At 40.2% G+C, this 27,221-nt stretch overlaps 1 protein-coding gene across 3 annotated transcripts; it reads right to left on the bottom strand.

Moving 5' to 3' along the window:
• Positions 1–6,663: 6,663 nt before the first annotated feature.
• Positions 6,664–24,049, bottom strand: PUS7L (pseudouridine synthase 7 like). 3 transcript variants are annotated; one of them, XM_083859652.1, is made up of 10 exons: positions 23,937–24,049; positions 17,734–17,840; positions 16,764–17,652; positions 15,960–16,119; positions 14,796–14,991; positions 13,006–13,104; positions 11,450–11,531; positions 9,837–10,114; positions 7,596–7,649; positions 6,664–7,025 (listed from the first exon to the last, which is right to left on the bottom strand). In XM_083859652.1, the coding sequence occupies exons 3-10, from the start codon at positions 17,614–17,616 to the stop codon at positions 6,702–6,704; spliced, it is 2,046 nt and encodes a 681-aa protein (XP_083715778.1). In that variant the 5' UTR covers positions 17,617–17,652; positions 17,734–17,840; positions 23,937–24,049; the 3' UTR covers positions 6,664–6,701. The 3 variants fall into 3 exon arrangements, with proteins under 3 accessions (XP_083715778.1, XP_083715780.1, XP_083715779.1); XM_083859654.1 differs by having other exon boundaries at positions 15,960–16,038; XM_083859653.1 differs by lacking the exon at positions 7,596–7,649.
• Between the last annotated feature and the right edge of the window lie 3,172 nt (positions 24,050–27,221).

The following is a 27,221-nucleotide window of genomic DNA, read 5'->3' as shown; positions in this document are numbered from 1 at the left end:
TGTCTTTTATTTTAAACTGCCCTTTAATCATCATATTCCTTGACAGCCCACACCCCACTGTACTATATATTCCCTGAAGTATTTCAGCTGGCTCCTGCCAGTCAAGCTGACGAGGATCTCCACCCAGCTTTTAACAGAACTGCTATTTCAGAAACTGAATGGTTTCCTTCCTTCAAGCAAGTGCAACAGTGGGTAAGTCACACTCTGAACTGATACACTGAAAATATGCTGAGAAATATTGAGTGAAATGGGGTGATGACAATTTGCACAGATACAGTTTCTTATCTCTTACTGACTTTCTCCTCCTGTATTATTCATTTTCCAATATCGCTCTTTTTTTATGAGCACTGTTTTCTTCTCAGATCATCTCTCTCTCCATTCCTCTCTTTCTCAACATCACTCCACAGAGTATCAATCTTGTCAATAACGCCTTCTAATATAGCAGTCAAACCATCCTCCAAAGTTACCTCTCCTTCACATTTCTCTTAAAACAGTTGTTGAAAGCATCCAGCCCAAAGGTTTCTTTTTATCTGGAAAATTTTCTTTTGCTCCACACATCCCAAGATGTACTTCCCTAGCTTTGCTGTGAGAAGCTCTCTAAGTAAAGGAGAGGTAGAGGACTCTCAATCTCTAAGAGAGCTTTATAATTCGATGTAGTATATTGTTTTTTCCCCTTGGGAAAAACAAATAGACAAGAGTTCATTCACAGTAACATTATATCACACATCATTCTGGGATAATAAACAACTGATGGGCTGCTTGAGGCATTACTAAAATGTCTGAGTGTGTGTTTATGTGAAAATGTTGTGAAACAGAAGACTATTCTTTGCCTTGGACATACTGGTAGGAGATAAGTATTATCTGTACCAGGTGTCTAGCCAAGACTTAGGGCTTATGGACAGTGTGAGATGGTGAACTCTGCCCTGCAGTTTTTCAGGATTTTTTAAGTAACACAGTGTAATAATTTGTTAACCATTTAGCTTAAAAGCATTACTTGCAAGGTGTAAAAGAAAATGGCTTTACAAAGGAAGTGTTGGGATAAACGATATGGCCTGGTTGCAGCATGTATCATAAATGATACATGTTGCAACTTGAGTTTTACAAAGGAGAACATCTTTTGTCTGTCAGGCAACCATGCCATGGCCAGAGCCTGTTCCACTGCCCCAGGCAGGTGCAGGGTAGCCAGGGGGCACTGGGCCAGGCCAGCCCCAGGAATCAGGCAGAACAGCACGGGCAGGGAAGCGGGAATCTGGCACCAGGAGTGTCAGGACTAATCACAGTTGGAGACTTGCAGGCCCTTCCCAGGAACCAGGGAAATTCACTGCTGAATCTGAAGCACATTCTGATTCCTAGAAGAAAGGCTTCATGTCTCCTTCCAGAAACTTCTTTCCCACAAGAAAAAAACCCATGCCTTTTTAGCTGCCTTTTTGGGATAGCTGTCATCTGAGCTATGTATCCCAGGGAAGATGCTAGATGACCTGATCAAAAGTGCCTGGCTTAACACGACATCTGATGTATCTACTGGCAAGTTAGGGTGAAGGTAGGTATTGCCTTCCCCAGTCATTTCAACCTGCACTAAGGATGGATGGAAGGTGTTCCCATTGCTCCATGGAGCAACTTCACGTATTTTGGCAAGTTCTATCAGACTTTTAGGAGCAAAATTAGGATTAAATAAAATATATCCTTAACTATGTTCAGTTCTAGATCACTCATCTCAACAGGGTATACTAAAAACCAGTAAAAGCTAACAGAAAGACAAATATTTTAAGTATGGAATAGCCTCCATAGGAGCAGAGACTGCACAGCTGCGCAGTTGTGCTAAGCACCTTATTTAGGAGACACATTTGGGAAGCAGACCCAGGTGTATTCATATATACAGCTGGATACCAAGGGGATGGATAGGGATGAACTCCTTACTATTCCTTGAACTGACATGTAGGAGCCAAGGATGATCAAATGAAGTCAGAAGTTTTAATTTTTTCAAGTGCAGGAACATTCTGGAAGACAGAATCAATTTTTAAAATCAGTTCTTTCTAAAGGTCATTAAAAATCTTACTGTTCTAAGCAGGAAGAAGCACTTTTATATAAGCTGAAAATGCATTTAAACTGCTGTAATATAAAAGACTGACTTCTGCTAAGCAGAACAAAGTAGCTTCAGATGGTGTGAACATCTGATTTCATTGATTCTGCTTTCCTTGCAAACACAACATTCCCAGACGTCTACATGAGAAAGATTTTTGGTGACAGAAACAGATGAACATATTGGAGCATTGAAACCCCTGTACTTCCACAACATTTGGTTCAGTGGTTTTACTCTGGACTAAATGTTTTCCAGGCCACTCAACAGAACATACCCATATATAGGATTTGAGACTCTCCAAATGACCAGCCTCTCATTTGGATCCACATTTCTCCATGGACATGAAAATTTTTGGCCTGCAGATGTAGCTCACCTTCTGGTTTTGTTTCCTCCAGAAGGAATTTAGATCTGAAACTATGCGGTGCAAGGCATGACCTCAGACGGAAAGAAAGGAAAGGGTTAATATTTCTCAGCTTGTTCCCTTGAGTACCTATTACAGGCAGAAGTTCTGCAAGAGAAAGGAAAGGAGGTTTGTCCTCATCAGCAGGGTGTGGGAGGTCAAACCACCAGCTGACAGGAACTGGCACTAAGAGAGGAGTTAATGGAGTTTTAATGAGTGAGCTGGGCAAATAATCACACATCTACCTGGCTTCTGAACTGCCTTCATGATAGGAATGTAATTTAAAGCCGTCTCCTTCTGAAAGATCTGAAAATTTGCACATTCTCATACCAGTTGTCAAATTTGTAGGGAATTAAAAGTAACAGGATTTCAGAGATTAAGAACGTTTGCGTTTCTCCCATTCAAATTCCCAATTATCTGTCATCTGTGCTGAAAAAAATCAACTGGTCACTGAACTTAAAACCCCTTTTGTTAAGAATAGAATCAGGAACCCCTCTTCATTAGTACTAGAGAATTGCTTGGATTATCAGAAAAGGATGGTAGTAGTAGAAGTGCTTAGTAAAATGAAAGATGTCTAACACATGAACCTTTTTCTTAAATTCAGATCAGTGCATAATGATAATCTTCTTTTCTTAATGCAGGGGTGCAGATGTTTTGCTTATATACAGATTATACTTAGGAAGCTAAGTATTGCACTCATACAAAACTCTGAATTCAGCTGTTAATTTACACAATCCTGCAAAATAGCTGCAAGGATTAAGATAATGAATTACAAATAAATAAAATAAAGTAAAAAGGATGTTTATCATGTAAACAATTCAACAGCTAACCTGACTTCCCTGGTAGAACATTTTTACTCTAGGAATTTAACCTATGGGCACACATAATTAGCTCTTTCACCTTAAAGTTGCTGAAAGAATGATTTGCTTAAGAAGATTAGGGTTTTTTAGTGTTCAATAGAAGTACTGACAAATGATCCTAAAATGATTATAGGGGAACTCTTTCAACACCATCTTCTGATCTTTTATTTTGAAATAGTGTGCTTTTCAGTCAAAAACCTTTTAATCTGACCTTTTGTGGTTTTTCCAAATCAATGCTCAACTTTTAATACCTTCTGTATTCAAATTGTGTATGCGATGAGACGGTTTTCAAGGCTCTTTTCATCCACATGGATGATGACCACAATAGTCATCATCACTTAAATAGAACTTTAGTGCTAGTTTATTTCTTCGGGTCTTTGTAACTGCATGCAGCTTCCTGTCTGCACTAGAGCACTTTACCATGCCTGTGCTGACATGACAACTCTTTTTAACTGTGCTGCAGCAAAATTACTTAAGTTAAAAATAATTTTTGAAGATGGGGGGATTTTTAAGGACAGGTGGAAGACAGAAGAGGTGATACTGAAAAGCAAAGATGGAAGAAAGTTTAATCAGTTGGGTCATGGCAGGGAAATGGATTTTTCCATCATTTTGCCTGTATACCATAAACTTGAGGTGTGGAGTAATCACTGTAATAGAGTAAGCATTGTAAGACACCCGCGGCGGCTCTGTAGCTATTGTGTGCATGACAGTCTATTTCCTCATATAAAAGCTAAGGATCAAATTTTGAATTACTAACACAGACTTACAGAGTAATCCTCTTTTTTAAGGTATAGAATTATCTGGATCCTTCATTGCTGCAGTTTTATACATGCATTAAAATTATGTGAGCTTTATTTCTATTTTTCCTATTCCAATAATTCTCAAGCTTGGGAAATTTATCATACTCAGCTGTTAGCATCATCTCAAAAATGATGGAATCTTTTTATCAACTGATGCAATAAACAGAAATCAATTTATATTATTAATTCTTACTCAGTAAAAATGAGTAGACCATCCTACTTTAAGTTATGCTGCCATCTACAGGCAATCCAGGTTGGAAAAGAACTCTGGCCCCTAGTTTAACTGCCTCCACAAAATAATGATAATAATAATGATAATAAAAAGGAGGAAAGTATGTGATGCTCAATGCAATTGCTCACTACCCTCTGTTTGATGCCAGACCTCCCTTCCCGAACCCAGATCAGCTCCTCTTCCAGGTAACTCCCTCAGTTCATATACTGGGCATGATGTTTGGTGGTGTAGAATATCCCCTTGGTCAGTTGGGGTCACCTGCCCCAGCTGTGCTCTCTCCCAGTTTCCTTTGTGTACCTCCTCACTGGCAGATCATGAGACAAAAAAAAGTCCTTCACTCAGGATAGTCAACTTGGCAAAAAAAACCAAAACATCAGTGTTACCAACACTCATTTTGAATCCAAAACAGCATTGTAACAGCTACTGAGAAGAAATGAACTCTACCCTAGCTGAAACCAGGACAGTTGCTAAGAGGCTTATCCCATTTAGTCTTACAAACCTCCTCAGATGGAGGCTGAACTGCCTCTGGGCAACCTGTTCCACTGCCTGACTGTCCTCATAGGTAAAAAAAAAGTCCTTCCTTTTAACCATTTTAAATCTGTCATTTCAATTTAGGCTCATTGTCTCTTGTTCTCCTGCCACACAAACTACGAAGATCCTGGGTCCACTTTCTTGCTAGCCTCCTCATAGGTAATGGTGAGCTGCTATTGATTCCCCCCCCGCCAAACTATGTCATCTCCAAGCTGATGGAGCCCAGTTCCTTCAGCATCAAATGACAAGGGCTCCAGTGTCCTGATAGCTCAGAGGCTCTTTGCTGAACGTGGTCCAGTTCTTGTATGTTTTTCTTATGCTAGGGACCAAAACCAAATGTAAAAGTTAAATGTGGTCAAACAACTGCTGAAAATTGGGATGCAATACCTTCCCATGACCTATCTGCTATGTCCCTGCTAACCTATTCCAGAAGGCTGTTGGTCATTCTTGCTGCCAAGAGCTGAACAGAGCCCATGTCCAGCTGCCCACCAGGTCCCTGTAGAGCTGGGCTGCTGCACTGGTGCTTCCCTCCCACAGGTGGCACTTCCCATTTGTCCTTGTTGAGTGTCATACAGTTCCCATTGGCCTCTTCCTTCAGCATATCTAGGCTGCCCTGAACAGCAGCTTGACTCTCCAGAATATCCATTTGTTCCTCCATTTGGTGTCATCTGCAGATTCAATGAAGATGAATTCCATCTACTCCATCTATTCCCTTCCTCCAGCCCACTGACAAAGATATGAAGCAGGATGGGGATCAGAAGACATCCCAGTGACACTCCAGGGAGGGTGTGACCCTTTCACCACTACTTTTTGAGCCTTATCATCCAATCACATTTTCATTCATCTGGGTGTCCACCCATCCAAACCACAATGTCCTAACTTGGTTTCTCAAATAGTGTGGTACGGTGGCAAATAAACAAGGTAAATGATACATTTTTGTTCTCCCCTTTTCGAAAATCCACTCATTTAAAAAAAAGTTAACTTTTTTTTACTTAATCAAAAAGAAAAGTTTTTTTTTCCAAAGTTGGTTAGTATTTTTTTGTGCTACCATAAGGCTTGACAGTAACAGGAATGCAAGTCTGCATCTTGTAAACAATGTTACATGGTTTTGGTTTCATTATAAATGCTTTTTCAGTGATGTCAAGTACTTGCCTGATCTTGAAGAGCTTACTGAAATAGGCACTCCCAGCTATGCACTACTGAATCCTGAAATCATCAGCATTAACTTAATTTGAGGCATTCATCAAATGTATGATAAAGCAACTGACAACTTGTCACTGTTGAATTAGGACTTTTACCTTTTAGCACTAAGTACCTGAACACAATGAAACACAATAAATTTAGGAATCCTAATTACAACTTCTCAGTTAGAACCCTTTAGGCTGTAAACTTGTAACCTTATTGTTTGAATAACATTTAGTATAAAACATTTTAAAAAACCACTATGAATTACAAGATACATTTGTTTGCTGCAAATACTTTTCCAGGACTTAACTTTGCAAGCCAGATGTCTGTGCAAGGAGGAAATTCATGGTGGCAGCCCATGGTTTAAGTTCTGTTAGACCTGCCTGGTGTAACAGTTTTACTCCAATGCATTCAATGCATTTAGAGTTTGGAATGATTTTGAAACATTCAAAAGGATTTTGGTAATTTTTTTTCCCCTTTATCTGTATGAATCTCAATTGACATTTTTTTCCTGTTCATGACTTGAACACGTTATTCTTCCTTATGTTCTTGGCACTACATGTAAAATACCAACATTGTACAATATTCCAGCAATCTTTCATTAAGTGGAATCTTAAAAATTACATTTCATTATTTCTCTCAGACAGACTGTTGCGTAACATGAAGGATCAAGGTCAAATGATATATGAAGAGAGACTTTTAAATCATTCAGATGGTTGTCCTCACTTTGGATCTCTTTTTCAATATTTTCCAAAAAATATGAGAGATTCTGAACATTTTTCAAAATGAGTCTGTAGCATCCAGGTATATTCAGCTGTAATGGAGACACTCTGAATTTGCACAACTCCAGCTCATCCTTAGAAAGTCGTTCATGGTACCATTGTCCAACTTTATTACTGGGATACTTGATACTATGTCCCACCATCGGAAGAGCCACCTTCAAAGAAAAAACCAAACATATTTGAGGTAATGCTCACCCATTCCCCTTTAAATAAACATAATCACTGAAAATGTGTTTAAATTTTGTGTTAAATAGTAAACCAGCAGATTCTCTTGTGAAATGAAGCTGAGTGTGGCAGGTATATTGAATGTAATTAAAGCAGAAAAAATAATCAATGGATCAGGATTTCTAAAACAAAGCAGTATACAGCAGTAAAGACATTTAGTTGCCATATATTAAGTTGCCATGCAAGACTTCACAATTACACTTTGAAACCTTCAAAAATTAGAACGATAACTGCTTTTGAAAGTTTTTCCTAGTAGACTGAAATCTTTCCTGAAGTACTCAGCTTCAGGATAAATACTGCCATACTGCAAATGACACTATACTTATTTTCACTACCAAGTAAATTTGTTATGAGTGTGGAAATTAGTTCACATGTGTTTTCTTCAATGAACATTCTGCAGGCAAGAAGACTGCACCAGTTAAATTAATCACATTTTTTAAAACAAAACATTTTAATCGAATAAAAAGATCAAAAACTCAGAATTTTTCACACAGACTTACTTGGTATATACAATATTTGTTAGCTGATTCTTCTGAAGCAGTGACTACATGAACCTGACAAGACATTTAAGAAGAAAAAAATACCAATCTTTTAAAAAGTAAAAACATGTGCTTTATTTTAGGAATTATGCACTGTATTCACAAACTTGCAAAGATTATTAAGGTTATTTGACTACTGCAGGGGCAATAAACTCAGGTATGAAAAATCTTAAGATACGCTTAATTTATATTAATACGTTTATGGGTAGATGGCATTGCATTAAACATTTACTGACACTAGCTACTACTATTATTCTATGAGTCTGAAGTTAACAAAGTCAATGCCATCTTGTGCTACCTCAGCAAGTGTAAAAATACAAAAAAAAAAGTTCTATATTAAGAAGGAATTAAGGAGGAATATATCTACATAAAACTCAGTAACTCAATACTGAATTTAATACATCTGCTTTTAAATTTATTTGATCTAATTGTTTCATTAACATTCATTCTCAAAAATACTGGTAAAGAAAAATCTCATTTGAAAGACAAGCCACACCATAGGGACTGGAGATAATGTTTCAAATGCTCTTGCCTTCAAATTTGTAAGAAGTTCATCCAAAAGAAATTAATTTCATTCTGCCTCTGCACACACCTGTTTGTTCTCCAGTAAAACATGGCACATTTTATGATTGATCTGATCAGGAGAAAGATAGAATCATCTAGGTTGGAAAAGGTTGAGTCCAGCTGCAAACCTAATATTGCCAAGTCTACCACTAAACCCTCATCACATACCTCCAGGGATGGTGTCTCAACCACTGCTCTGTGCATCTTGTTCCAGTGCTTGATAAGCCTTTTGATGAAGAATATTTTCTAATACACAGTTGTCCTGGGTTGTAGTATAGGATGTGCACAAAGTATTCTATCACCATCTTCATGAACTGTTGAATCCAATTGTTGGAGCAGTGCTTCCCAGGTCCCCTGCCTTTGGGCTCTCTTCTGCTAATGGCCCATCAATGTCTTGCCCAGGACTCCCAGGTAACTCCCTCCAGGAGTTCTCTCTGTTTAATGGGCCATCAAGGACCCACTTCATGACTCATCATCCCATTGTGAGATGCTCCGCCCAGGGGGAGGAGCCAAACATTCTCACTTGGATATAATCTGGGATTTGGGACAGTACAAGCAGCCCTTACCTACTGGATTCCCAGAGGACCAGAGCTACCAGACCTTTCTACAGGATCACTGCTTCAGGAAGACCACCTCATCTGGACTGCTTCCACCATCCTGCTCAGGTTGTATTCTAACTCTGTCAGTGGTCCTTTGTATTATTGCATTTACTTTATTTTATTTTACTTTTTCTTCCTTTCTTCTTGTTAAATTGTATTTCTGACTTGGAGCTTCTCACTTGTTTTGCTTTCAAACCATGACAACAATCCAAATGTTTCTGGCATAACTTGAGGCTATTTCCACTTGTCCTACCACTTGCTACTTGGCAACTGTCTTCACAATAAGGTATGCTAACCCTGAAAGAAAAGACCACTTCAGAATGGACTTCAGCATGTCAAAACCTGGGATCAGACACTCCACCGCCAGATTCTATGCACTGGCTCACCTATGGCTCCATGCACAGCTCCCAGGCTGAGCTATAGGCAAACAGAAGCATTCCCTCACCCTTCACTACTTTTACCAAGAAGACTGCTGCATTTTTTGAACAGCTGCTACCAGTTTAGACCCAGCACCAGTGAAATTGTGCTAAACAGGTTTTGCCCTTGTAGCTACAATGAGATTATCATGAGGCCATCTTTCACCCTGGACTCACACTTAGCATTGTATTCAGGAAAGGCCTGATGTAAAGAGCAAGACTCAGATCTGCACTGACTGGTAATATAGGCATACCCAGAGTCTACTCTGAAGGTTTTCCCCAGTCAGATCCTAAGAAGAGCATTATATACCATGGAGACTAAATTTTCACATGTATCATTTCTGACCTTCTGTTCCTTCCTCTCACTTGAATAAAATGAACAGCCAAAACAGATTAAGGCTGCTAATTATATATGCAGCTCGTATGTCTACTTATGGTGAAACAACAAAAAAATCCTACATCATGTTTTTTAATTTTGTCACAAATATTAAATATTCTAACGAATGAACGAAAATAAAGGCATTAGAGTATGTCTGCTTATGTATTCAAGTGCATTAAGTTGTTCAGAGTTTTTTGTTGTTGCTGTTTTCTTTTTACAAGAAGCACTTGACAAGAAGACTCACCTTGTCATTGAGGGAAATGCTTTCATCATTTTCTTCCAAGCAGACAAGATCACCCTCAACCACTTTTGAGCCATAAGTCTTCAGCCTGTATGATGCTGCTTCATTCCAAATTTTACTGCAATAAGCATGGACATAGAATATGCGCAAGGAGTGAGGAATGTTGAGCCATGCTTTGGTACAACCTTCATGATTCACACCATAGCGATTTAAAGCTCGTAGCAACATCTTCTCTCTTACTTTAAATTCTGGCAGCATCACAAGTGTGCCCTTTGCATCTTCTGATATAAACAAAAATAACTATGTCAGTAATCCCCGATTATTCAAGTATTACCTGACATTTAAAAATATAAAATAATCAAATAAGGAAAAAAGGTGTCAGTCTAATGTCTCATGCTTTGATTATCTCCTTTCCTTCAATGTGTCAGGTTAAACAAATATATGTATTCCATCTTTTATGCCTATCAACACAGACTCGTGAATTTTATTCTGTTTCATGCAGTATAAATTACTCTAGCTGTCATTCAGTTATTTGGCCTAGTTTGAACATTTTTTTCAGAAACTTACTTTATCTCTCCAAAGGGTTTTTTTTGAACCACGTAACTGAAGGTAAAAACCAAGCTATAAAAGAACATTAAATCTCTATTTTTTATAATTTCAGAAGATGTATTTCATAGCAAGTAAAAACTATGTCTTTATTTTAAAGGCAAAAATTACACTGGCCTCAGGGAAGTCTGACCCTTAACCAAGATAAAAATGCATTAAATCAGATTTTTACTACATTATATAAATGCTGTATATATATTTTTTTTTTTTCATATTACAAGTGATTACCCAATGAAGCCTTTTGCACAGACTTCTACATCTGCTTTCAGGAAAAGGCAAGCAGCTGCTTTCAGGGTCCAGATCAATGGTCTTCCATACATCATATAGCCATGTACAGAACAAAATCATTCACCTCATATTTTTTTGTGAAACCAAACACATTTTTGCCTTTGAAGCTATTGTAAACACTATATATCATAGTTGGTATGTCAATCTACAGTGATAAGCAGGCTAATAAATGTGGAATATTTGAAAAGAAAAATAGAAGTAGAGAGCAACTTCAAATTGCTGAGAAAGTTCAGCTGAATGATAAAAGCAATAAATATGGCAAACAGAGCACTCTACTCAGCACACTCCTGCATTTGACCTATTTTGCTGATTTTAGTTCAAAAAAGAAAGAAAGTAGATGAATTAAGTGCTGAGTATGAGTTGGGTGCCGCATTCCTGTATACTTCCCTCACTAGGGAGTAGAAGTTCATTGTCCAAAAGCAGAGAGATGGAATGACAACAGAAGTCCTCTGATCAATCTTAGTCTCTTCCTGCATTATGATATACAGCATTTGCTTCTGTATTTTCTTGCACCTGAAGTACATTCATTTTCCACTATTTTGCACATTTAGAGCCTCATCCTCTTATAATTTTTAAATGTGCAACTCTATTGAGCTTCACAGAATGAAGTATAAGTGGCATAAAGCAGTAGGAAAACAAAAAGTATCTCCCTGTGCAGCAACATCTTATAACCTCATAATACTGACTCTGCATAAATATACGGACAATTTTAGTGGACATACCAGTTTGAAGAAAGTATCTTTTTGCATTGTTTACAGGATCATCAGTATCTTCAGGTGTGAAAAATAATTTCACAGCTTTCACCTTAAAAGAACATTGTTTTTTTCAGTAAAATATGACTATTTGTCAGCTAAACAGGCAATCATGCATCCAATTCTGTCTTAACATATTCTGCAAACTCTCAAAATTAAATCAGTTTAGTGTCAAAGTCAAATTCTCCCTCTCACGGAAGATCCCATGAACCACAGAACAATATTTTGTGTTTCTTCTCCAATTAAAAAGAGGTTTTAGTCACCCAGAAAACATAAAACAGTTTTCAAAGCTCGTGAGAAACCAGTCACTTTCTTGGTCATCCAGTTCAAACTTCTCCACTTGAAATTGTCATAATTCTATCTTGAACAGGAAGGCTCCCTCCTTCCATCCTGCATGCTTCATGCAAAATTTAGAGTGAACACTTTCACAGTCTCATACAGAGAGACAACTACTTTTTATTTTGTTTTTTAATACTGATCTGTATTAGGTTAGATGACACTAACAAGGAAAACACCACAGTAATCTCTGCTACTTGCAATATTGGAGGAGCTGCTCAATTTGCTAGCACTTCTACCGACCTGTGGCACCTGGCTCTTGTCCTCCTCTGTATTGGACTGTGCAAGCAAATACTAGCACATTTTTAATACAAATAGTAGTTCCCACCTATTTTAAATTAAAGTAATTAAGTTAAGACTAAGGATTTAAATCATTACTCCTCAGGGACTGGTACCTGGTCCAACTGCTGTCTGATGTCAGATACATCATCAGCAATTTCATGGGCTGCCCTCAAATCTTGAATCTTGTATTTGAAAGATAAGTTTTCATGATTTTTCTCAGAATCAAAACAAGATTAGGAAAAAAGGATACTTAAGTATCCATTTGATTTTGTAGTGTCTGATTATTACCTGTGCCAAACACCATACCACATACACTGAAAAGTACATTACTCCTATCTTATTAATTATTATTTAATAAGCTCAGAACTGAGAGTTTGGGAAAGTAGTCAAGGAATAATGGAAAGCAGCAATCTCCTCTATATAGCAGATAAATTACTGCAGTATTGAAAAAGCAAATCTTTTCTTATTAACTTATGTGACGTTTTTATAAGGTAAACAGACCCCCAGTAGGATAAAGAAGCTACAGTTTGGAGGCTATCAGGAGGATGAATAAACACTGTATGAAGACTGCTTTTCAGTGTTCAAATCCTGTATGGAAGGAATGCAACCACTCTCTTGCCAAGTGGCATGATGGCAATCCCAATCACATTCCAATCACAGACAGAACTATCACCCCAGAACTATTTAAAGATTCACTTGCTGTTTAAAAAAAGGTTTTAGTTTCAGTATGAATATCTTCATGCTTATGTTGTTATCAAAACTGATCTAGCAATCACTTCCAGCACACAGATAGATTTATCTCACAAATGCAATTGTTCACTGAGAAGCTCAACTTCAGTGCTAGATATTGCAACAGTAATATGAAAATCTCTTGACAGTAAGTGCTCAAATTAAGAAAAGGGAAATACCATTTTTCCATTCAGTAAAGCCAATCCTATTTGATCTGTCTGAACAATTTGTCCTTGTCCAAATCGCTGAGGTCCATAGTAATTCACAAAACCTTTTGTCTAGAATGAGAAAGAATAAATATGTTACATGCATGAAAGTACTGGGTATGATTAATAAGACCAGGCATACAACACACATACATCCATATTTACACCCAAAATGCACAAAATCAGAATCAGAAGTTACACAAAATAGAAGCAAAACTCATAATCCATTACAATATTTTGGCACTAAAAAGTCATCTAAAAAGACTATCAAGTTCTACCATTGTCTTCACACCCAAGTAAATAAAACAAAATTATTTCTATATAGTTAATTATTATAATTACAACTATAGGTCAAGTCAAAGTAATTAAGCTTTTTAAATGTGTCAGGTTATGGAATCTGTACTCCAGCAAATACAGCACAGCTAATGAACAGTAACCACTGGACTTTTTTTTTTTTAAAAAAACTAATCTTTCTCAAGTGAAATAAATTCTGTTATTATTGCAATACAAAGGTCAAAAGTGAACACTTCCACTAATTTTAAATTAGTGGGATTTTAAATCTCTGAATGAGTTCTAGGTCACATTTGAGAAGTAAAATCACAGTCATGTAACCCAGAGAGAGCACCCTTTTCTAAAAAGTAAGAAGTATACATGGAGTAGACAAACAAAAAACATATATTTGTTTTGCAAATGGTTATTAGGTTCAAATTTTGCAATCTTGCTTTGGACACCTATAGGTCCCATACAAAATTTTGCTTTCAAAGAAGATGAAAAATGCATATTTTGGATTAATACATATCCTGTTTTGTCATTCATCTTCTGACCAGTAAGGTAAATCTAGTAAAGCAAGACACACAATCATAGGAATTTGTGCTCATTTTCCAAACAGCAAAATAAAACAAATCAGATGGAGCAAAGAAAGCATTATAGTACCAGCTGAATGCTTTCCTCAATAATAAAATTAATTTCCAAAATACATGTAATGTATTTTGCTTTTGCACACTGGGTAGTTTTCATTCAAGATCTTATTCCTGGACTAATCTTCTTAAGGCAATTTATATTCTAGTTATTACTTTGAAAAATAGGGCAAGAAAATCAATACTGTAAAAACATCTGCAGTTTTTCCCTTCCATTATTTGCTTTTATTCTTCTTAGTGGTTTAAGAATGTCTGATGATGGGAGTTTCCTTCAGGGACTAAGGAAAACAGAATCAAAATGCACTGCATTTCAGAGGAATCTTCTTTCTCAGAAATGGACACTCCACACATGTTCATACCATTAAAGTTTTTCATTCAAGCCAACCATGCATGTTCCTCACATGACCAAAAAAGGCAACCAGCTGTCATGTGCACTGAGCATGTGTGTGTATATACACATATCACATACACATTATATGGATGTGTAAGTGCATTGTTTCCCCCTTTATCTGCCACAGTGAGACCATCACTTTGGCTGGTTTCAGCTCTGTGCAGCAGTGGCTCTTATATCCACACTCATTTGTTTCTGAATTCCCCTTGTCTTTTGCTGCACCACCCTGGGGTCTCCAGTCTGTAACACAGAATCAATTCACTTGTAGTCCCTTCTTGGAAGGTAGTTTTACTCCCAATTCCCTAAGTAATATAGAAAAGACATAAAGCTGCAAAAAGCAGTTTGGGAAATATTGCCATTATTGTGCTATTACAAGCATTTTCCTTAAAAGTACTTTTTATAACAGCAACAAATTAAAATTCTGTTCATTCTCAGCAATCATAAGCCTTTCTTACCCTAACACTTTCCATTGCTTCAGATATTCTCTCCTTCAAATCTGCAGAAGAGTCATGACTGTGGTGTTGAAGATCTCTCACAACTATGTCAAAGCGATTGCCCTTCAGCTGACCAAGTCTAAGGTGTTGGTATGCTGGACGGATGTTGTATATTTTCATACCCTTTTTTTCCATTTTGCTTCCAATTTCCTTCAACCTGAATAAATAATTGGGAAAAATTATGAACCATCCTCTACTAAAGCTATACAACTCATAATGAAAGTCTTTTTCACCTTTGCACTGATATTAAAAACACTTAAAAAATATATATTGGATGTAAAACAATTATTATGAGAAAACTAAATCAAATGCAGAGATAGAAGTCTTAAAATTTAGTTCTAATCCAGACATACTTTTAAAATGTTTGCATCATTGGCATTTTTATGATATTGACAGATGCTGGAATGAAGCAATTCATCAAACTTTCTCAGACTAACTGCACTGAATTTTTAATTTTTTAAATTGAAAAACTAGTCATTTTTTTTTACTCTTCACTCATCAAAACCTGTTTTTCATTAAAGAGAAAGGTAAAGAAAAGGTAATGTGCTCTAGCAGACTCCAAAACACAATTGCTCTTTCTCAGTCAGCCTTAACAAAAACAAATTCAGTGCACTGATTCTCTGGGTGTGCTCGAACATGCTTGTAATTGGAAACACAGCTGACAGTTCAAATATTTACCCTTTAAAATATCCACTCATTCTCTTTGATCTTATGTGTAAATAAGAGTCATTCAAATCAAAAGAAAAATTCAGTATAAGAGCTTGAATTCTAAGCAATACTTTAATAACTTCATAAATTGTTTGTTTATAAATATTACTTATTTCTCCTGCTGTGTGGATGCATTTACCAATTTTGCCTCATCCTTTAAAAACTAACGTGAAGTTTTGCTAATTAACTCTTGGACAACTGGCCCTACAGTCCAGTTTGCAGTGCAGTGTTACCATTGACTTGAGTGCTGAGTAGGATATTCCCTAAGGCCACAAAAGATTGAAGCCATTTCCACTGTGCTCTATAGAGGCAAAGGGAAGACACCTCAGTAAGAACATTTCAAGAGATAGTACCACGTTGATACTTAATAACACTAAAAACTAGGTGCTAAACTGCTTGTACCCAGATTCTAAGTACCTCTCAGGAGTCACTTTCTTCACAACCATAGGCTGCGAAGTGATAGCCTTCTTATCTTTGATGCCAGTGTAACTGAAGTCTGAAGGAAGAATATCAAGTTCAGCTGCCAACAAGCCGATTGCTTCTAGTGTTTCTAGGTTTTCTTTCTGAAGGGTGAAAGCTGAAACAATCATCTCAGAATTATTAGGAACATGTCTTTATGTTTCAGGGTTCTGCCATGACAGATGGGCAAGCTCTTCCCCTCAAACTGTAACAGCATGGAAACTGCGAAGAAACTTCCTCCTACCCCACAAAACTAAAACAAATGGGAGTTTAACAGCACAGAAGGAAAAATATAACAGTGCACAAAACTCAGACCAATCAAAAAAGCCCGACGCCTTTAAAAATACCTCATAAAATGCAACAGACATGCATGGTTCTATTGCAGGAAACATTCTCTGCATCAGAAACTGCATTAAAGAATGAGATCATAAGTCAACTTTGACCTTACTAACTTGTTCAGTATCTAGATGCACCTCCTAAAATCCCACAATTACTTTCAAGAGAAAGCTATCACCCTGGGAATGCCACAGAGTTAGTGGCTACAATCAAATAACCATAGCCATTATCAGTGAGCAGTCAAAGTGCTGCAGTAACTTGATTTGTCCATTTCATTCCCCAGGGATGTAACACCACTGTTTATGATTTATTTCAACATAAACAATAGTTCGGCCAAGCCTGTGTGTCATATAAAATGATCCTGAGTTTCAGTTTTTCTACAGAACACCATAAAACTGCCACCCTCACTAAAAATGTAGTATTTACCTGTATAAACATCTTGCTTATTCTGAAAACCACCAGCAGACCTTTTTCTGGACCAACTTTTTTCTCGAAACCGTACCATTATTGACATATTTGGCTGATCATTGACATCTGTCACAGTAAAAGATTTTGTTTCTAAAAGCTTTCCAAACTTTCTACTGATAAAGTGGTGAACTATTTTTCTGTGCTCTTTGTTTCCATCAGGCTCAAAGGAAAATGTAGAATTTTCTAGCTTTGCATCTAAAAATTTAAAGAAATCATTTGTTTCCTTTTCAGTCACTAATTGACAAAGTTCTCTGTAATCAGGATTTCCTTTTACAATCATTTCATTGTCTTTTGTAACAGTGACTAGAAAGGGGAATTTCTGCCTAACAGCACTGTGTAAATCAGCTCGAATTTTCTTGTCCAGCCTAGGTCCCAGCGAGAACTCCCTAGTGCCAGCATCCGCGTTGTTTTCCAAGCCCCACGCATCCTTCAGATCACAGGCAAATTTGTTGAGCAGTTCGCTCACGGGCTTGCCGAGTAAGGACTCCAGCACAGGGGTTTTGCCGGGGGATGCAGCGCAGCCGCCTCCCATCCGGCTCGGGCCGTGCCCCAGGGGCCCGGGCGCAGCATCCTGGGGGCACCCAAGGGCACCCGGGCCGGGGGACTCCGTCCTCCGTATTTTGGGCTCCCGCGGGCACGGGCTGCTCTGTGCCGGCGGCGCTTCGCTGGTCTTCTGGAGCGATTCAGCACGGGCGTCCCTGAGGAAGAGTTCGGGCACCTCCAGCTCTGTCACTACGAAGTCTCTTGGAGAGTTTTTGATAGTGCCACGGAAGCCGGTGTGCTCCGTCAGGTAACTGAAGGAGGGCAGCATGGCTGCAGCCTGCCCTGCTCCCAGTCAGGCCCGCTCCTGCAGCAGGCAGAGAGGGAAAAGTGAGAGGGGAGGAATAGAATCAACCCACCGAGAACTTCCAATCAACTCACCACCGACCTCCTCACCAGAAACCCCTGCCCTCCGCTGTCCAGCTGATGGAAAGGGAAAGCTCCAAGCACAACTTGCTCCTGCCTCTGCAGACTTATCACAGACACAGGCCAGACCTGGCAACGAAATATTAAACAAACATGCATTAGTAACAAGAAGTCCGTGCCCGTGAGCCCCTAAATCCCGCTGCTCTGGCACAGAGCCGCACTTCCCTCTAGCGGCAGCACAACCTCCTGGAGACCTCGGCAGCAGCTCAAAAACATCAAAGCTCCCCCCACAGGAGTGTGTGGCACAGTTATACGGACAGATACTCTCATGTATGTGCTGTGTAGAAATAGGTAAAGATAGGCATATGCAAGAAATCTTCAGTTAGAAATGTAAATGGTTTTTGCCAGAAGGATGATTATTTTAGGATCCATCACACACAGTGTTTAATACATTTATACACATGCATATACTTACATCTACATACAGCTGTCCCCTCTGTGCTTGTTTTTAATTCAGCACCCTACTAGATAGCTTTTCCTTTTTATTTAGGCACTTACTGTTCATAGACAGACATGAGCCAGAAAGAGTTCAGAACAGATAAACACTGCATTCCCAGACTTCTTTCCCTTTGCAAAGGGAATTGAAAAAGCTCCCAAATAACAGGATGTAGGCTTCCCCAAAAAGAGGATGTAGGTTTCTCCACTGGAAAACACCCAAGAACTCCCCAAGTGTAGGAGCATCCGTGGATGGCAGGGAGAAGGAACTCTGCAGATCTGAGATATTCTAGAAACACGTGGTTTTATTGCAAGGGTCGTGGGTAAAGAGGGCTTTGCCTTCAGCCACCAGCCTCGGCTGAAGGGAAGCCCCAAAGAGAGAGGGAGAGAGAGAGGGTAATGAGGTAAGGGAGGTAAAAGAGCTAAGAGGGGTAAGAGTAAGAGAGAGGGAGCAGTAAGTGAGCAAACACTTTATTATAATACATTGTATCTCTTTTTGTGTTGAATATTCTAATTCACAGTAACCAACCGGTGCAAGGTACAAAACCTACAAATTTTGCATACAGCCTATGAGAACTAATATATTACCATATCATCCTATATTCTAAACTCTAAAGACTACTTTTCTTATCCACTTTTTCCCTGATACCCTGGCAGGGTGGAGAGGGGCTACATTCTTGGGTCCTTTTGTTTTCTGTCCTTCAACCTATCTCCAGCCAATCACCATCTTCCTGCCTGCCATGATCACATCTCAAAGCTGGCCTTCATTTCTATTTCACTCTCAGGTTTTACATCTCCAGTATTTCCGCAAGCCCTTCCTGTCCCATCTTTGCCAACACCCGAGCCTTTCAGTAAGCCCAGTAGTTTTCCAGCAAAAGCTAAAAATGAGCTGATGAACAAGTAGCACCTTCAGTAAGGGAAATGGCAGCAGGGGTACCTTGACGTGGCCCACACAGCATATTTTAAGCACAGATTTGTGCACGGTGTGAAAGCCATGCCAGGGAAATTCATGAGCCTACATTTCTACCAACCCCTGGATGCCACACGCGTCAGACATGCAGCCATTGAAATACTCAAGGATAACACCTCACACCTTTCTGGCACAGCTCAGTAAGTGCTTTTCAGGTAAAAGCACACAAAAGAAATAACACATAAACACTGGCTTTTCCTCTAGTTGAAGAAAAGAAACAGAAAGACATTTAACTGGGAAACCAAAGTAAAAAATTAGATTTGTGCCCATGTAGTGACTTTGTGTCAAAATAAAGAGTTTAGAAAGAGGACAGAACCCATCAATCAGAAAAATGCAGCACTCCTGTTTCTGTTTGTTTACAACACAAACAAGTTTTGTGTTTTGCTGTCTTTGAAAGCTGCTGCATTTTACAGTATTTGTGAGTTATATACTTTTAATAGCACCTATTCTTCTGCAGAATCCTCCTCTGTTCATAAACATGATCCATTGCTTGCCTGTGTAATATCACATACCAAAAATAGCTCACAGCTCCTACCCATATTCTGAATATATCACACAAAAGAAGCACCACAGAAGCAGCACACAGAAATAGAAATTGTTGGCAAAGTAAGAAGGATTATTGTAATTCAGACTCCTGTAAATGCATTAGCATTGTCTTTCCTTACATGGTGTCATCCTATTTTAGTAAGATTCATATCTTATTTAGTACTTGCAGTTTGAATGGGATAGAAACAGGCGAGAAAAAAAATGTTTTTCCAAAGTGGCTGTAAGCTTCCAAAGAAAAATATATCTCTTGCAATTGAAATTAACCTTCACACTTTTAATAAGACTAATGTTGGGGAATTTAATAGAAAGCCTAACCCATTAAATTTATAGAAGAGAGTGAGAGATTTTCATGAGCTCTGAAAGAAACAGGATCAGTTTGCACCACAAAAAGTGGTGAGGATGCATGGTGAAGGTCAGGAGAGTAGTCATATGGTGAAGAATATTTTTAGTGGTCACCACTTCGCACCCATGTTTTTGCTAGGGCTCCCAGTCCCTCTGGGCTGGCCTCAGTCTTGTCTTTTCCACATCCCTCCTTCTGAAGTTTTTTCCTATTTTCCCCCTGGGCTGGTCCTGCTCTCCCCCATAGAAGGCTGGGCAGTAAGGGTTAAGTTACCCCTGCCTAGGCCCGTTGAGGAAGCCTGGCTCCACTCTCACCTCCCATCACTCCTCTCCACCACAGGTCTTGATCCCAGGAGTACAAATTTCTATTTCCTTCTCCAAACTCCTCAGCCAGTTGCAACTCCCTAGCCCGGGGCACCTCAGTCCCTTCCCCTCATGACCTTGCCCAGCCCATCTCAAAGCTCCAGCTGCCACCTTGGTTCTGCTGTCTCTGTTCTCCCTCTGTCCAGCCTTATCTTGCACTTTCACGGTCTTGCACTTTCTTGTAGTTTCTTTGCTTCCTTCAGAATTCATCAGCCTCTACAGTATCCATTATTTCCTTTCTTACTTTACAGTCCCGGTTTCCTTATCCAACAAGTCCAGGTAATGCAGTAAATTAATCCAGCCATCATAGCAAACTTTATCCAAGTTTTTAAGTCCTGAGGAAAGCCAGCGGAAGAATGTCAAAGAAAAAGGTCCTGAAGATCCAGTAGAGATCTTGTTTAGCCTTTATAGTTTTATTAGGAGAGAGTTTTATATGTCTCAGGGGAGCCTGCCAAAGAAACCCCTAGGAAGAGGAATCACCTCCCTGCTGTCCTAGAGCAGAGTTGTGGAAGAATGAGTCATTTTTGCAGATCAAAAAGTCTGGGAATTGTTCATGTTTACAAGAGATGTGGATTCCAGATCTAAGCTGAAAACACACTGATTAGACAGGAGATCAAAGTAAGAACATCAAATACATCTGGCCCAGATGTAACATGGCCACAAGGACCTTTATGGCTTTGGCATGTTATGCCAAGCCATATTTCCATTTAAAAACAAACAGTAACTTATTTGAGTAGAATGGGACATCACAGACAAATGCAAGTTTCACCATTTTGCTTAATATATGTCGTTTATCCAGGTGCTTGAATGAATAACATCTGTTGCTTTCATCCTTAATTCCGAAATGATCCACTGCCAAGCCACTAAAGATGGAAGTTTTACTGGTGCCATGTGCTCCTAGTTCAAGTATATGTCATTTCACCATTGTTGCTGAACTGCTTTGTTCCCCCAGGGAAACCTGGCCAGAACTGCAAAGAGACACCAAACAAACACACCCTGCATGGCTGTGCTGGCCACACTCACTGTGGAGTCACCCAAAAGTTACAGGAAGAATTGAGGGAAACAGCCTCTGGGGAATCAAATCACAAACTCACTCCACCATCTCGTAAAACAGGCTCCAGTGCCACAGTTATGAAGCAAGAGGGATAGCTGTGGATTTTAGCATATATGAAAAGCACATTATGTGACACTAATGCTTATGTAACTATGCATGCTTCAGAGTGACAATATAAATGTCAAAGGATGTCAAAATGAAAGATCAAGAAGTGCAAATGTGTAACATTTTAAATGATTTTTAAATTGCTAATCATGCTTTTTGAATAATCAATTAGTAGCTATTGTAGGGCAAACAATTATATACATAACGTAAGTAACATAAAGTCTTCTCAGAGGTATTTTCTCCAGCATCTGAAGACTTCATCCTGTAAACTGATACAACCTTGCTGAAGTTTTGCCAATTAATGATCTGCCCAATTGCAATGAAAAGGGGTTTCGTGTTTTTCTTTTATTTACTCCATTCCATTAGGTTAATTAAAGTAACAAAGTATAAACAGTCTAAGTTATGAGTCTTGATATTTGGAGACACAGTGGTTTCAAATATTAGGGCAAGAATCAGCTACAGTTTCAGGAGCACCCTGAGACACCTAATGTATATAAGGCAAAGACTACAATGTGCAACATCAGAACCTGGCATTTATGAAAACCAGTGTTTGCATCATCTTGCTAAGGACAGCAGCAATAATGACAGCTACCTATTAAATATCTGAAAATGTTCTTTATAATGTTTCGAGGGATGTGTGAAGACTAAAGTTCCAAAGCACCTCAGTACCAGTCAGCAAGAGAGGAGAACACACAGAACAAATGCATCATCCGCTGACTAGAGGCACTAATTACATTCTCAGCACCTGCCTTCATGTTCTAACCCATTGATCTCATCTCATTCTTATGTCTTAATACTCTCCCACTCTTTCCCTGTGGGGAGGACCCCTATTAGCAATAATTTAGCACCAATCTCCAATCTCAGCTATCCCTGGCTGAGAGAAGCAACTTAGGAGTCATGGTGACTACTGATGAACATCACCCCACTCTACACTTTGCCATGACTGCCCCATAAAACATAAAACCCCTGCCACGTGGTGTTGAATTTACCCCATTATAAGTCATTGGATCAAGCACACAGACCAATGTGTGTTGTGACAGGTAGGAGAATTACAAAAGAAAAGCCTCATAAAATCAGGCCTGCTCTAATACATTAATAGCTAGCCTGTCATCTAAATGTAGTTAAGCAATTTGCAAGTTCCCATGCAAAAATAATCTTGGTATGAAAAATTTGTTAGCATAGCCACCTATTCCTGGGTTGAAAAACAAATGCACCTGCAATAGCAAAGGATTTGTCCCATGAGAATCAGTAAATACGTAAACAATCCAAGAATACTGAGATTTGATAGACAAGTAGAACACATTTTACTAACCAACAGAATAGTTGGCAAGAAAGCTATTAACCAATTAAAGTTGCACAGGAGGTCTGTAAAAACTGTATAAAATGAGTTGTGAGAATAAAGAATTGGCTTATTTCACATGAAAACAATGAAGTCTCGGCTAACTTATTCCAATATGTGATGCCCCAGCGCGATGGCGGGAGGAGCCGGCCGAGCCTGCCGCGGAAAAGGAGGCGGCCCAGCCGAGACGGAATAGGCAAAGTCAGGAACCAACAGCCGGCAGCGAAAACGAGATTCAAGCAGAGAACACACAAAGTAGCGAAAGGTTACGGCTACAGCAGCCGCGCAAACACAGCGAGACAGAATCAGCCGGCGGAGCGGGAGCCGAGCGGGAGCGCACGGGGAACCATAGACACAAACACGGCCCCGGGAAGCGCCGCCCGGGCAGAGAGCACGGGCCGGGAAATGCAGCGCGGCCACTGAGACCTGGGGACACAGCGGCCTCAAACACCGGGGTGAGGGTACGGTCAGGAACCGGAGGTGCGGGAGACACGATCTGGAATAGTGGGGGAGCACGGCCCGGAGCCGCGGGAAGGGCCGGGAACAGATCGCGCCCCAGGAGCCGCGGGCACAGTCTGGAGGAGGGCGGAAACAGGAGGAGACGAGCCGCGGAGACAGACCGTGAATCCTGGGAGAGCTGCGGCCTCGAGTGTGTGGGCAATACTGCGCAAACAGGGAATAAAACAGGATAAAAGGAAATTGCGAACTTTATTCCTATGGCGTAGAAAACAACGTGAGAGTAGATGTACAAAACGCCTTTTCTATCGAAAGGTGGGACGAGCTGGGGCAGGTTTTATGGGCAGCGGCCACAGAGGAAGATATAGTAGCCACAAAATAGTTACCTACATGGTATTTTATTAGAAATTCCTTTTAAAAAGAACTACAATTCGCTGAGGGACCGCAGCTGCTGCGGCCACCGCCCCTCCCCCCGCCATCTCCAGAGACCTCGGTCAGTGGCTCCTGTGTCCCAAGGTCCGTTTCTGTTCCCTCTACCCATGGACGATAGACAGTTACCTTTGAATTCCGTTTTTCATGTTGAAAAGACTATTAAAAATGTTATAGCCACTTTAAAACTGTTTTCAGTCTAAGCCGCCGGCGCATGGGGAACCGAATGGAAAGCCAGGAGACGGAACTGTTTCCATGTGCCCCTGTAAAATGGTTCCGGCGGGACACGGGCTCCCCGGGCGGCGATAGGGGCTGGCCGCTCCCCGGGAGGCCGCGGTGCCGGGCGGTGACCGTGGTGGTGGCCGGTGACCGTGGTGGTGGCCGGTGGCCGCGGCGGCTCCGTACGGGTGAGTTTTATCCTCCAGAAACCCCCGGGCCCCGCTCGGTTCGCAGCTCCACACGGAACTCGCGAGCTCCGCAGGCGGCAGAAGCGGGACGGCATTTCCTGCACACAGCTCCTTTCCGGAGCGGCGGTTCCGGTGCCGTTCCCTCCCGGTCTCGGCGCGGTCTTTTCCACTACACCGGCGGCTCTGCCCTGCACTGCCGGCCCCGCTCCGCCAGCTCCGGGCCGGGAGGGGGGAGCCACGAGCACCTCGTGCCTTTTTAACCTTTTCTATACTTGTTTTCGGTGTTTTCCCCTCTTTTGCTGCATGCAGTCTTTAGAAGATTTTTTGTGTTTCTTTCCCCCTCCGCTCTCCTCCCGCGGCTCTTGGGGGCAGGCGGGGATGGGCAGTCCCGGGAGGGCCGGGCCGGGTCCGCAGTGCTCCCCCCGCCCCGCTGCCCAAAGGGCATCCCAGAGTTCAGAATCTCATCTCTGCGGATGGGAGTGTAACAGGGCAGCGTTTGTTCTTCCCTTTCCCCCGCAGCAGCTGCAGGTGGCAGCGCCCAGACTTTTCTTTCTCTTTCCCCTCCCTCTTCTTTTTCCCTGCGGGTAGCACAGCCTCCGCTCCAGCGCGGACTGTTTCTGTCTACCTCTGCTTTATGAAGCTTTACGTTCTGTGTTTCTATGCCTTGAAAACCTGTTGATATCGGTTTTTTTAAGTTAATTTTGTTTTCTGATTGAATTCTAATTTTTTACCTATCAAAGATTTCAACATAGTCTGATTTCTTTACAAGAATGTTAACAATTTTGCCAGATGAAATTACACAAACTACAATCATGAGAAACTACTCAGTTGTTCAGCAGTCTGCCAAATTACACGATTTTTTTTTCAGTAGCCCTGCACTCTAAAAAGACTTACTAAATTTCTGTTTCCATGAAATTTGCAGTTGCCATGAGTTTTTCTCATAACTAAATTACTTAGATGTTTAATAGGCTTGTTGTGACTTTTATCCCTCCAGTACACCATCATGCTGTTATTTCTCACGTATTGTTCACTTTTTCATTTTCTGTAAAAACTGTACAAAATGGGTTGTGAGAATAAAGATTTGGCTTTTACCACATGAAAATAATGAAGTCTCAGCAAACTTATTACAATAAATGTGGAAGCAGGAAACAGAAACATGGTATTCTCCTTGCCGAGGATGTACCTATAAATAGTAGCCTGCAGATTTAACACTTTTCTGCTTTCTGTTCTCCCATCAGTTTCACATTTTGACTGTAGAGTAAACAACCATCATCACAGTCTGTAGGCTGCCAAGGAGTGCAATATCTAGGGAAGGATGATCTGAATCTCATCAGGATGAGAGGAATATTAAACCAGATCTTACCCTTTCTGATTAACATCTATAGTCTTGCAGTACTATCTCTTTTCTTTAGGTGTGGTTTGGAAAATACTGGTTTCTTTCAGTGCTGAACTCAATACCGTGTGATAGACAAATCTAATTTGCTGCAAAATTTGTGTAGATTTAAGACAGATGCCAGAAAGCTCCACTACCTATCACAGCTTGAAGCACAAGCCACAGAGCTTTGAGGACCCCTGCAAGTGCAGGAAGGGTGGTTGTGCAGAGCATAGAACTATCACCTGGAGGCACCCAAGGACACTGAGCAACCTGGCTGAGTTCTGCAGTCCCTGGGGTCTGTGTGGGCCAACCGGCATTGCTCAGAATTAGCTGAGACTGATGCCTGTGTGAGCAGGCCTAAGCAGGTACACACCGGTCTGTGGGGCTGCTGATGGTGTCAGAGAGATGTATCCCCTCCTGGATGCTTCTTTCCCCTGCAGCAGGGAGGGCAAAGGAGCACAGCTCACAGGGCTGAGCCACAACAACTGTGCTGGAACAAACTCAAACAAGTTCAGATGTTCAAGTTCAGTGCAGTGGTCTTTGTACAACAGTGCTTTGAATGTCTTTTTGGTTCTCTGCATTCTCTCCTTGGAGGCATTCTCTCCTTGGAGGCATTCTCTCCTTAGCAGGGATAGTATGAGAAAAAACATTGAATATTGTAAAGCTTGCAGACATTTGGATAATGGGGCTGTGCGGCTTCCTCAGATGCATTGTTAGAAACCATATAGCACACTGGTGATTTCTTAGGAAATACAAGGGGTTTATTATTTTGTCTACATAGGTACATAATTATATACGGGTTAACAACCCTGAATCTTGCAACAGGCTAAATCTTTTCTATTTTCTGTCCCAAGGTGAAACTTTTTTTAAGGACACTTCAGTAAATTGCTTCATCCATCCCAAAGTTCTGTAAAGGTAAAAATTACATTTTGTTTCTCTCTTTTACAAAATTAGAAGAGTATTTTTACCATGACAGTAACTCAGTAGCATTTAGAGAGGAAGAGACAGTGCCACCTACTAAAACACTATGCAAAATAAAAATACATACTCTATACTTTATAGCTAGAAGCATATGGGTTTTTTTAGTTAAAGGTTTAACTCCATATAAGCAGTAACGTCAGACTAAGTGGCCTAAATTTAAAATGGTAATATCAGACTATGAAGTGTTCTCAAATAAGGTAAAAACCGGTGTGAAATACTCTTTCATCTGTGTATATGGCTGAATAAACCAGTAATGAGATTTGTTAGAGTCTGGTTGCACCCAGGTGGCTGGTCTGCTCCACCAAGGCTGGGTGACTGCTTTTGTATACAAATGGGGCCCATCCTAAGAAATCAGCTGCTGCACAAAAACCATCATTAGTTACCTGACAGTATCCTCATAAAGCCTAAGACAATAAAAGGATGAGGGATGAAGGTGTAAGACTCTTCTCATGTCAAAGGATTGGAGTTACCAATGGTCAAATGATGCAGTAGAAGCAAAAGTGTCATGATGGACACCATGAAGCATATTTCATGTGTGGCTCCACACAACATCCAGCATGGACACTATGGCATTCAATGGTGATATGATAGTGAGAAGTACTACCATATTTATTAACAAATAAAATTTCTTAAACCATATTTAGCTCAAGC

The sequence above is a fragment of the Zosterops lateralis genome, assembly GCF_965231275.1.
Source record: "Zosterops lateralis genome assembly, chromosome: 4".
NCBI classification, from domain to species: Eukaryota; Metazoa; Chordata; class Aves; order Passeriformes; family Zosteropidae; genus Zosterops; species Zosterops lateralis.
This window is presented reverse-complemented; position numbering and strand designations above follow the sequence as displayed.

Bases quoted from the DNA above. Each gene is read 5' to 3' on its own strand.
- PUS7L (XM_083859652.1), bottom strand. From the start codon at position 17,616: ATGCTGCCCTCCTTCAGTTACCTGACGGAGCACACCGGCTTCCGTGGC. The intron at 14,992-15,959 runs GTACTTAGAATC...TTATTTATTCAG, and splicing joins AAGAAAGTGACTCCTGAGAG to GTTGAAGGAAATTGGAAGCA. The intron at 7,650-9,836 runs GTGAGTCTTCTT...ATGTCTTGTCAG, and splicing joins GCATTTCCCTCAATGACAAG to GTTCATGTAGTCACTGCTTC.